Source organism: Astyanax mexicanus, unplaced genomic scaffold (genome assembly GCF_023375975.1).
Source record: "Astyanax mexicanus isolate ESR-SI-001 unplaced genomic scaffold, AstMex3_surface scaffold_31, whole genome shotgun sequence".
In the NCBI taxonomy this organism is placed as follows: Eukaryota; Metazoa; Chordata; class Actinopteri; order Characiformes; family Acestrorhamphidae; genus Astyanax; species Astyanax mexicanus.
Window position 1 is genome coordinate 350,313 of NW_026040041.1, and position 14,577 is coordinate 364,889.

Consider the following 14,577-nt stretch of genomic DNA (forward strand, 5'->3'; position numbering starts at 1 on the left):
TAAAAAGAGCATGACTAAAAATTTAAACGAGACGATAACTAAATAAAAAGAGCATTACAAAAAATTTAAACGAGACGATAACTAAATAAAAACAGCATAAAAAAATAAAAACGAGACGATAACTAAATAAAAACAGCATAAAAAAATAAAAACGAGACGATAACTAAATAAAAAGAGCAAAAAAAAAATACAAACGAGACAATAACTAAATAAAAAGAGCATTAAAAAAATAAAAACGAGACGATAACTAAATAAAAATAGCATTAAAAAATGAGACGATAACTAAATAAAAACAGCATAAAAAATAAAAACGAGATGATAACTAAATAAAAACAGCATTAAAAAATAAAAATGAGACAATAACTAAATAAAAACAGCATAAAAAATAAAAATGAGACGATAACTAAATAAAAAGAGCATAAAAAATAAAAATGAGACGATAGCTAAATAAAAACAGCATAAAAAAAATAAAAACGAGACGATAACTAAATAAAAACAGCATTAAAAAATAAAAACGAGACGATAACTAAATAAAAAGAGCATTAAAAAAATAAAAACAAGACGATATCTAAATAAAATTAGCATTAAAAAATAAAAACGAGACGATAACTAAATAAAAAGAGCATTAAAAAATAAAAACGAGACGATAACTAAATAAAAAGAGGATGAAAAAAATAAAAACTAGACGATAACTAAATAAAAAGAGCATGAAAAAAATAAAAACGGGACGATAACTAAATAAAAACAGCATTACAAAAAATTTAAACGAGTCGATAACTAAATAAAAACAGCATAAAAAAATAAAAACGAGACGATAACTAAATAAAAACAGCATAAAAAAATAAAAACGAGACGATAACTAAATAAAAACAGCATAAAAAAATAAAAACGAGACGATAACTAAATAAAAAGAGCATTAAAAAATAAAAACGAGATGATAACTAAATAAAAAGAGCATTAAAAAATTAAAATGAGATGATAACTAAATAAAAACAGCATAAAAAATTAAAATGAGATGATAACTAAATAAAAAGAGCATTAAAAAAATAAAAACGAGATGATAACTAAATAAAAAGAACATGAAAAAAATAAAAACGAGACGATAACTAAATAAAAACAGCATTAAAAAAATAAAAAAGAGACAATAACTAAATAAAAAGGGCATGAAAAAAATAAAAACGAGACGATAAGTAAATAAAAAGAGCATGACTAAAAATTTAAACGAGACGATAACTAAATAAAAAGAGCATTACAAAAAATTTAAACGAGACGATAACTAAATAAAAACAGCATAAAAAAATAAAAACGAGACGATAACTAAATAAAAACAGCATAAAAAAATAAAAACGAGACGATAACTAAATAAAAAGAGCAAAAAAAAAATACAAACGAGACAATAACTAAATAAAAAGAGCATTAAAAAAATAAAAACGAGACGATAACTAAATAAAAATAGCATTAAAAAATGAGACGATAACTAAATAAAAACAGCATAAAAAATAAAAACGAGATAATAACTAAATAAAAACAGCATTAAAAAATAAAAATGAGACAATAACTAAATAAAAACAGCATAAAAAATAAAAATGAGACGATAACTAAATAAAAAGAGCATAAAAAATAAAAATGAGACGATAGCTAAATAAAAACAGCATAAAAAAAATAAAAACGAGACGATAACTAAATAAAAACAGCATTAAAAAATAAAAACGAGACGATAACTAAATAAAAAGAGCATTAAAAAAATAAAAACAAGACGATATCTAAATAAAATTAGCATTAAAAAATAAAAACGAGACGATAACTAAATAAAAAGAGCATTAAAAAATAAAAACGAGACGATAACTAAATAAAAAGAGGATGAAAAAAATAAAAACTAGACGATAACTAAATAAAAAGAGCATGAAAAAAATAAAAACGGGACGATAACTAAATAAAAACAGCATTACAAAAAATTTTAACGAGTCGATAACTAAATAAAAACAGCATAAAAAAATAAAAACGAGACGATAACTAAATAAAAACAGCATAAAAAAATAAAAACGAGACGATAACTAAATAAAAACAGCATAAAAAAATAAAAACGAGACGATAACTAAATAAAAAGAGCATTAAAAAATAAAAACGAGATGATAACTAAATAAAAAGAGCATTAAAAAATTTAAATGAGATGATAACTAAATGAAAACAGCATAAAAAATTAAAATGAGATGATAACTAAATAAAAAGAGCATTAAAAAAATAAAAACGAGACGATAACTAAATAAAAAGAACATGAAAAAATTAAAAACGAGACGATAACTAAATAAAAACAGCATTAAAAAAATAAAAACGAGACAATAACTAAATAAAAAGGGCATGAAAAAAATAAAAACGAGACGATAAGTAAATAAAAAGAGCATGACTAAAAATTTAAACGAGACGATAACTAAATAAAAAGAGCATTACAAAAAATTTAAACGAGACGATAACTAAATAAAAACAGCATAAAAAAATAAAAACGAGACGATAACTAAATAAAAACAGCATAAAAAAATAAAAACGAGACGATAACTAAATAAAAAGAGCAAAAAAAAATACAAACGAGACAATAACTAAATAAAAAGAGCATTAAAAAAATAAAAACGAGACGATAACTAAATAAAAATAGCATTAAAAAAATGAGACGATAACTAAATAAAAACAGCATAAAAAATAAAAACGAGATGATAACTAAATAAAAACAGCATTAAAAAATAAAAATGAGACAATAACTAAATAAAAACAGCATAAAAAATAAAAATGAGACGATAACTAAATAAAAAGAGCATAAAAAATAAAAATGAGACGAAAGCTAAATAAAAACAGCATAAAAAAAATAAAAACGAGATGATAGCTAAATAGAAACAGCATTAAAAAATAAAAACGAGATGATAACTAAATAAAAAGAGCATTAAAAAAATAAAAACAAGACGATATCTAAATAAAATTAGCATTAAAAAATAAAAACGAGACGATAACTAAATAAAAAGAGCATTAAAAAATAAAAACGAGACGATAACTAAATAAAAAGAGGATGAAAAAAATAAAAACGAGACGATAACTAAATAAAAACAGCATTAAAAAATAAAAACGAGACGATAACTAAATAAAAAGAGCATGAAAAAAATAAAAACGAGACGATAACTAAATAAAAACAGCATTAAAAAAATAAAAACGAGACAATAACTAAATAAAAAGGGCATGAAAAAAATAAAAACGAGACGATAAGTAAATAAAAAGAGCATGACTAAAAATTTAAACGAGACGATAACTAAATAAAAAGAGCATGAAAAAAATAAAAACGGGACGATAACTAAATAAAAACAGCATTACAAAAAATTTAAACGAGACGATAACTAAATAAAAACAGCATAAAAAAATAAAAACGAGACGATAACTAAATAAAAACAGCATAAAAAAATAAAAACGAGACGATAACTAAATAAAAAGAGCAAAAAAAAAATACAAACGAGACAATAACTAAATAAAAAGAGCATTAAAAAATTAAAAACGATACGATAACTAAATAAAAATAGCATTAAAAAAATGAGACGATAACTAAATAAAAACAGCATAAAAAATAAAAACGAGATGATAACTAAATAAAAACAGCATTAAAAAATAAAAATGAGACAATAACTAAATAAAAAGAGCATTAAAAAATAAAAACGAGACGATAACTAAATAAAAAGAGCATTAAAAAAAAAAAACGAGACGATAACTAAATAAAAACAGCATAAAAAAATAAAAACGAGACGATAACTAAATAAAAAGAGCATTAAAAAAATAAAAACGAGACGATAACTAAATAAAAACAGCATTACAAAAAATTGAAATGAGACGATAACTAAATAAAAACAGCATAAAAAATAAAAACGAGACGATAACTAAATAAAAATAGCATTAAAACAATGAGACGATAACTAAATAAAAACAGCATAAAAAAATAAAAATGAGACGATAACTAAATAAAAACAGCATTAAAAAATAAAAATGAGACGATAACTAAATAAAAACAGCATAAAAAATAAAAATGAGACAACTAAATAAAAAGAGCATAAAAAATAAAAATGAGACGATAACTAAATAAAAACAGCATTAAAAAATAAAAACGTCACGATAACTAAATAAAAACAGCATAAAAAATGAAAACGAGACGATAACTAAATAAAAAGAGCAAAAAAAAAATACAAACGAGACAATAACTAAATAAAAAGAGCATTAAAAAAATAAAAACGAGACGATAACTAAATAAAAATAGCATTAAAAAAATGAGACGATAACTAAATAAAAACAGCATAAAAAAATAAAAACGAGATGATAACTAAATAAAAACAGCATTAAAAAATAAAAATGAGACAATAACTAAATAAAAACAGCATAAAAAATGAAAACGAGACGATAACTAAATAAAAAGAGCAAAAAAAAAATACAAACGAGACAATAACTAAATAAAAAGAGCATTAAAAAAATAAAAACGAGACGATAACTAAATAAAAATAGCATTAAAAAAATGAGACGATAACTAAATAAAAACAGCATAAAAAAATAAAAACGAGATGATAACTAAATAAAAACAGCATTAAAAAATAAAAATGAGACAATAACTAAATAAAAACAGCATAAAAAATAAAAATGAGACGATAACTAAATAAAAAGAGCATAAAAAATAAAAATGAGACGATAGCTAAATAAAAACAGCATAAAAAAAATAAAAACGAGACGATAACTAAATAAAAACAGCATTAAAAAATAAAAACGAGACGATAACTAAATAAAAACAGCATTAAAAAAATAAAAACAAGACGATAACTAAATAAAAACAGCATTAAAAAATAAAAACGAGACGATAACTAAATAAAAAGAGCATTAAGAAATAAAAACGAGACGATAACTAAATAAAAAGAGCATTAAAAAAATAAAAACGAGACGATAACTAAATAAAAACAGCATAAAAAATGAAAACGAGACGATAACTAAATAAAAAGAGCAAAAAAAAAAATACAAACGAGACAATAACTAAATAAAAAGAGCATTAAAAAAATAAAAACGAGACGATAACTAAATAAAAATAGCATTAAAAAAATGAGACGATAACTAAATAAAAACAGCATAAAAAAATAAAAACGAGATGATAACTAAATAAAAACAGCATTAAAAAATAAAAATGAGACAATAACTAAATAAAAACAGCATAAAAAATGAAAACGAGACGATAACTAAATAAAAAGAGCAAAAAAAAAATACAAACGAGACAATAACTAAATAAAAAGAGCATTAAAAAAATAAAAACGAGACGATAACTAAATAAAAATACCATTAAAAAAATGAGACGATAACTAAATAAAAACAGCATAAAAAATAAAAACGAGATGATAACTAAATAAAAACAGCATAAAAAAATAAAAACGAGACGATAACTAAATAAAAAGAGCATTAAAAAATAAAAACGAGACGATAACTAAATAAAAAGAGCATTAAAAAATAAAAACAAGACGATAACTAAATAAAAACAGCATAAAAAAATAAAAACGAGACGGAAACTAAATAAAAACAGCATTACAAAAAATTGAAATGAGACGATAACTAAATAAAAACAGCATAAAAAATAAAAACGAGACGATAACTAAATAAAAATAGCATTAAAACAATGAGACGATAACTAAATAAAAACAGCATAAAAAAATAAAAATGAGACGATAACTAAATAAAAACAGCATTAAAAAATAAAAATGAGACGATAACTAAATAAAAACAGCATAAAAAATAAAAATGAGACGACTAAATAAAAAGAGCATAAAAAATAAAAATGAGACGATAACTAAATAAAAACAGCATTAAAAAATAAAAACGTCACGATAACTAAATAAAAACAGCATAAAAAATGAAAACGAGACGATAACTACATAAAAAGAGCATTAAAAAATTAAAATGAGATGATAACTAAATAAAAACAGCATAAAAAATAAAAACGAGACGATAAGTAAATAAAAAGGGCAAAAAAAATACAAACGAGACGATAACTAAATAAAAAGAGCATTAAAAAAATAAAAACGAGACGATAACTAAATAAAAACAGCATTAAAAAATGAGACGATAACTAAATAAAAACAGCATAAAAAAATAAAAACGAGACGGTAACTAAATAAAAACAGCATTAAAAAATAAAAATGAGACAATAACTAAATAAAAACAACATAAAAAATAAAAATGAGACGATAACTAAATAAAAAGAGCATAAAAAATAAAAATGAGACGATAGCTAAATAAAAACAGCATAAAAAATAAAAACAACACGATAACTAAATAAAAACAGCATGAAAAAAATAAAAACGAGACAATAAGTAAATAAAAAGAGCATGACAAAAAATTTAAACGAGACGATAACTAAATAAAAAGAGCATGAAACAAATAAAAACGGGACGATAACTAAATAAAAAGAGCATTACAAAAAATTTAAATGAGACGATAACTAAATAAAAACAGCATAAAAAAATAAAAACGAGACGATAACTAAATAAAAACAGCATTAAAAAATAAAAACGAGACGATAACTAAATAAAAAGAGCATTAAAAAAATAAAAACGAGACGATAACTAAATAAAAACAGCATGAAAAAATAAAAATGAGACGATAACTAAATAAAAACAGCATTAAAAAATAAAAACGACACGATAACTAAATAAAAAGAGCATTAAAAAAATAAAAACGACACGATAACTAAATAAAAAGAGCATAAAAAGTTAAAAACGAGACGATAACTAAATAAAAACAGCATAAAAAAATAAAAACGAGACGATAACTAAATAAAAACAGCATTAAAAAATAAAAACGACACGATAACTAAATAAAGAGAACATTAAAAAAATAAAAACGAGACGATAACTAAATAAAAAAGGAATAGAGTGATTTTAGAGTGATATAGAGTGATTATAGGGTGATACAGAGTGATATAGAGTCAATACAGAGTGATATAGAGTGATATAGGGTGATACAGAGTGTAGTAAAGGGGTTAAATAGTGTGAATAAAGTGTAAATATGAGTTTAGCTCAGGGCAGAGAGCAGCGCTGCACTGCAGGAAACCGCATGGGGAAATTACTGGACGCGGAGGAAGAAGATGATTTCTATAAAACTACATACGGAGGATTTAACGACGTGAGTCTCTTACTGTTATAGACCCAGCTTAACCTTTATTATATACATACACTATACACACACTATACACTATATACACTACTATAGACCCAGCTTAACCTTTATTATATACATACACTATACACACACTATACACTATATACACTACTATAGACCCAGCTTAACCTTTATTATATACATACACTATACACACACTATACACTATATACACTACTATAGACCCAGCTTAACCTTTATTATATACATACACTATACACACACTATACACTATATACACTACTATAGACCCAGCCTTTATTATACTATACACACTATACACTATATACACTACTATAGACCCAGCCTTTATTATACTATACACACTATACACACACTATACACTATATACACTACTACAGACCGAGCCTTTATTATACTATACACACACTACTATAGACCCAGCCTTTATTATACTATACACACTATACACACACTATACACTATATACACTACTATAGACCCAGCCTTTATTATACTATACACACACTACTATAGACCCAGCCTTTATTATACTATACACACTATACACACACTATACACTATATACACTACTATAGACCCAGCCTTTATTATACTATACACACACTACTATAGACCCAGCCTTTATTATACTATACACACTATACACACACTATACACTATATACACTACTATAGACCCAGCCTTTATTATACTATACACACACTACTATAGACCCAGCCTTTATTATACTATACACACACTACTATAGACCCAGCCTTTATTATACTATACACACTATACACACACTATACACTATATACACTACTATAGACCCAGCCTTTATCACACACACACTATACACACACACTACTATAGACCCAGCCTTTATTACACACACACTATACACACACACACTACTATAGACCCAGCCTTTATTATACACACACTGTACACACTATACACAAACTACTATAGACCCAGCCTTTATTATACTATACACACTATACACACACTATACACTATATACACTACTATAGACCCAGCCTTTATTATACTATACACACACTACTATAGACCCAGCCTTTATTATACTATACACACACTACTATAGACCCAGCCTTTATTATACTATACACACTATACACACACTATACACTATATACACTACTATAGACCCAGCCTTTATCACACACACACTATACACACACACTACTATAGACCCAGCCTTTATTACACACACACTATACACACACACACTACTATAGACCCAGCCTTTAATATACACACACTATACACACACACACACTACTATAGACCCAGCCTTTATTATACACACACTATACACACACACACACACTACCATAGACCCAGCCTTTATTATACACACACTACACACACACACACACTACTATAGACCCAGCCTTTATTATACACACACTATACACACACACACACACTACTATAGACAAGCCTTTATTACACACACACTATACACACACACACTACTATAGACCCAGCCTTTATTATACACACACTATACACACACACACTACTATAGACCCAGCCTTTATTATACACACACTATACACACACACACACTACTATAGACCCAGCCTTTATTATACACACACTATACACACACACACACTACTATAGACCCAGCCTTTATTATACACACACTATACACACACACACTACTATAGACCCAGCCTTTATTATACACACACTATACACACACACACTACTATAGACCCAGCCTTTATTATACACACACTATACACACACACACACTACTATAGACCCAGCCTTTATTATACACACACTATAAACACACACACTACTATAGACCCAGCCTTTATTATACTATACACACACTACTATAGACCCAGGCTTTATTACACACACACACTATACACACACACACTACTATAGACCCAGCCTTTATTATACTAAACACACACACTACTATAGACCCAGCCTTTATTATACACACACTATACACACACACTACTATAGACCCAGCCTTTATTACACACACACTATACACACACACACTACTATAGACCCAGCCTTTATTATACACACACTATACACACACACACACACTACTATAGACCCAGCCTTTATTATACTAAACACACACACTACTATAGACCCAGCCTTTATTATACACACACTATACACACACACTACTATAGACCCAGCCTTTATTATACACACACTATACACACACACACTACTATAGACCCAGCCTTTATTACACACACACTATACACACACACACTACTATAGACCCAGACTTTATTATACTAAACACACACACTACTATAGACCCAGCCTTTATTATACACACACTATACACACACACTACTATAGACCCAGCCTTTATTATACACACACTATACACACACACTACTATAGACCCAGCCTTTATTATACACACACTATACACACACACACACACACACACACACTACTATAGACCCAGCCTTTATTATACTATACACACACTACTATAGACCCAGCCTTTATTACACACACACTATACACACACACACTACTATAGACCCAGCCTTTATTATACACACACTATACACACACACACACTACTATAGACCCAGCCTTTATTACACACACACTATATACACACACACACACACACACACACTACTATAGACCCAGCCTTAATTATACACACACTATACACACACAAACTACTATAGACAAGCCTTTATTACACACACACTATACACACACACACTACTATAGACCCAGCCTTTATTATACACACACTATACACACACACACACACACACACACTACTATAGACCCAGCCTTTATTATACTATACACACACTACTATAGACCCAGCCTTTATTACACACACACTATACACACACACACTACTATAGACCCAGCCTTTATTATACACACACTATACACACACACACACTACTATAGACCCAGCCTTTATTACACACACACTATATACACACACACACACACTACTATAGACCCAGCCTTTATTATACACACACTATACACACACACACACACTACTATAGACAAGCCTTTATTATACACACACTATACACACACACACACACTACCATAGACCCAGCCTTTATTATACACACACTACACACACACACACTACTATAGACCCAGCCTTTATTATACACACACTATACACACACACACACTACTATAGACCCAGCCTTTATTATACACACACTATACACACACACACTACTATAGACCCAGCCTTTATTATACACACACTATACACACACACACTACTATAGACCCAGCCTTTATTATACACACACTATACACACACACACTACTATAGACCCAGCCTTTATTATACACACACTATAAACACACACACTACTATAGACCCAGCCTTTATTATACTATACACACACTACTATAGACCCAGGCTTTATTACACACACACACACTATACACACACACACTACTATAGACCCAGCCTTTATTATACTAAACACACACACTACTATAGACCCAGCCTTTATTACACACACACTATACACACACACACTACTATAGACCCAGACTTTATTATACTAAACACACACACTACTATAGACCCAGCCTTTATTACACACACACTATACACACACACTACTATAGACCCAGCCTTTATTATACACACACTATACACACACACTACTATAGACCCAGCCTTTATTATACACACACTATACACACACACTACTATAGACCCAGCCTTTATTATACACACACTATACACACACACACACACACACACACTACTATAGACCCAGCCTTTATTATACTATACACACACTACTATAGACCCAGCCTTTATTACACACACACTATACACACACACACTACTATAGACCCAGCCTTTATTATACACACACTATACACACACACACACTACTATAGACCCAGCCTTTATTACACACACACTATATACACACACACACACACACACTACTATAGACCCAGCCTTTATTACACACACACTATACACACACACTACTATAGACCCAGCCTTTATTACACTATACACACACTACTATAGACCCAGCCTTTATTATACTATACACACACTACTATAGACCCAGCCATTATTACACACACTATACACACACACTACTATAGACCCAGCCTTTATTATACACACACTATACACACACACACTACTATAGACCCAGCCTTTATTACACACACACTATATACACACACACACACACACTACTATAGACCCAGCCTTTATTACACACACACTATACACACACACTACTATAGACCCAGCCTTTATTACACTATACACACACTACTATAGACCCAGCCTTTATTATACTATACACACACTACTATAGACCCAGCCTTTATTATACTATACACACACTACTATAGACCCAGCCTTTATTATACTATACACACACTACTATAGACCCAGCCTTTATTATACACACACTATACACACACACACACACTACTATAGACCCAGCCTTTATTATACTATACACACACTACTATAGACCCAGCCTTTATTATACACACACTATACACACACACACTACTATAGACCCAGCCTTTATTACATTATACACACTACTATAGACCCAGCCTTTATTATACTATACACACACTACTGTAGACCCAGCCTTTATTACACACACACTATACACACACACTACTATAGACCCAGCCTTTATTATACTATACACTATACACTATACACTATACATGCACTACTATAGACCCAGCCTTTATTATACACACACTATACACACACACTACTATAGACCCAGCCTTTATTACACACACACTATACACACACACTACTATAGACCCAGCCTTTATTACACACACACTATACACACACACACTACTATAGACCCAGCCTTTATTATACACACACTACACACACACACACACACTACTATAGACCCAGCCTTTATTATACACACACTGTACACACTATACACACACTACTATAGACCCAGCCTTTATTATACACACACTGTACACACTATACACACACTACTATAGACCCAGCCTTTATTACACACACACTATACACACACACACACACTACTATAGACCCAGCCTTTATTACACTATACACACACTACTATAGACCCAGTCTTTATTACACACACACTATACACACACACACTACTATAGACCCAGCCTTTATTATACACACACTACACACACACACTACTATAGACCCAGCCTTTATTACACACACACTATACACACACACACACACACACACACTACTATAGACCCAGCCTTTATTACACTATACACACACTACTATAGACCCAGTCTTTATTACACACACACTATACACACACACACACTACTATAGACCCAGCCTTTATTATACACACACTACACACACACACTACTATAGACCCAGCCTTTATTACACACACACTATACACACACACACACTACTATAGACCCAGCCTTTATTATACACACACACACTACTATAGACCCAGCCTTTATTACACACACACTATACACACACACACTACTATAGACCCAGCCTTTATTACACACACACTATACACACACACACTACTATAGACCCAGCCTTTATTATACACACACTACACACACACACTACTATAGACCCAGCCTTTATTATACACACACACTACTATAGACCCAGCCTTTATTATACACACACTATACACACACACACTACTATAGACCCAGCCTTTATTATACACACACTATACACACTATACACACACTACTATAGATCCAGCCTTTATTATACTATACACTATACATGCACACACTACTATAGACAAGCCTTTATTACACACACACTATACACACACACACTACTATAGACCCAGCCTTTATTATACACACACTATACACACACACACACACTACCATAGACCCAGCCTTTATTATACACACACTACACACACACACACACTACTATAGACCCAGCCTTTATTATACACACACTATACATACACACACTACTATAGACCCAGCCTTTATTATACACACACTATACATACACACACACTACTATAGACCCAGCCTTTATTATACACACACTATACATACACACACACTACTATAGACCCAGCCTTTATTATACACACACTATACACACACACACTACTATAGACCCAGCCTTTATTATACACACACTATACACACACACACTACTATAGACCCAGCCTTTATTATACACACACTATACACACACACTACTATAGACCCAGCCTTTATTATACACACACTATACACACACACACTACTATAGACCCAGCCTTTATTATACACACACTATACACACACACACACACTACCATAGACCCAGCCTTTATTATACACACACTACACACACACACACACTACTATAGACCCAGCCTTTATTATACACACACTATACATACACACACACTACTATAGACCCAGCCTTTATTATACACACACTATACACACACACACTACTATAGACCCAGCCTTTATTATACACACACTATACACACACACACTACTATAGACCCAGCCTTTATTATACACACACTATACACACACACTACTATAGACCCAGCCTTTATTATACACACACTATACACACACACACACTACTATAGACCCAGCCTTTATTATACACACACTATACACACACACACTACTATAGACCCAGCCTTTATTATACACACACTATACACACACACACTACTATAGACCCAGCCTTTATTATACACACACTATACACACACACACACTACTATAGACCCAGCCTTTATTATACACACACTATAAACACACACACTACTATAGACCCAGCCTTTATTATAGACACACTATACACACACACACTACTATAGACCCAGCCTTTATTATACACACACTATACACACACACACACACTACTATAGACCCAGCCTTTATTATACACACACTATACACACACTACTATAGACCCAGCCTTTATTATACTATACACACACTACTATAGACCCAGCCTTTATTATACTATACACACACTACTATAGACCCAGACTTTATTATACTAAACACACACACTACTATAGACCCAGCCTTTATTATACACACACTATACACACACACACACACACTACTATAGACCCAGACTTTATTATACTAAACACACACACTACTATAGACCCAGCCTTTATTATACACACACTATACACACACACTACTATAGACCCAGCCTTTATTATACTATACACACACTACTATAGACCCAGCCTTTATTATACTATACACACACTACTATAGACCCAGACTTTATTATACTAAACACACACACTACTATAGACCCAGCCTTTATTACACACACACTATACACACACACTACTATAGGCCCAGCCTTTATTATAC

General features: G+C 30.0%; 1 protein-coding gene across 1 annotated transcript in view; it reads left to right on the forward strand.

The window, feature by feature from the left end:
• Window positions 1–7,059: 7,059 nt before the first annotated feature.
• The window catches only part of LOC125780509 (vacuolar protein sorting-associated protein 72 homolog), a 33,539-nt gene continuing 26,021 nt past the window's right edge, over window positions 7,060–14,577 (forward strand). The window contains exon 1 of the mRNA XM_049472705.1: window positions 7,060–7,176. Coding sequence (XP_049328662.1) covers window positions 7,060–7,176 — 117 coding nt within the window. The remainder of the gene's footprint in view (window positions 7,177–14,577) is intronic.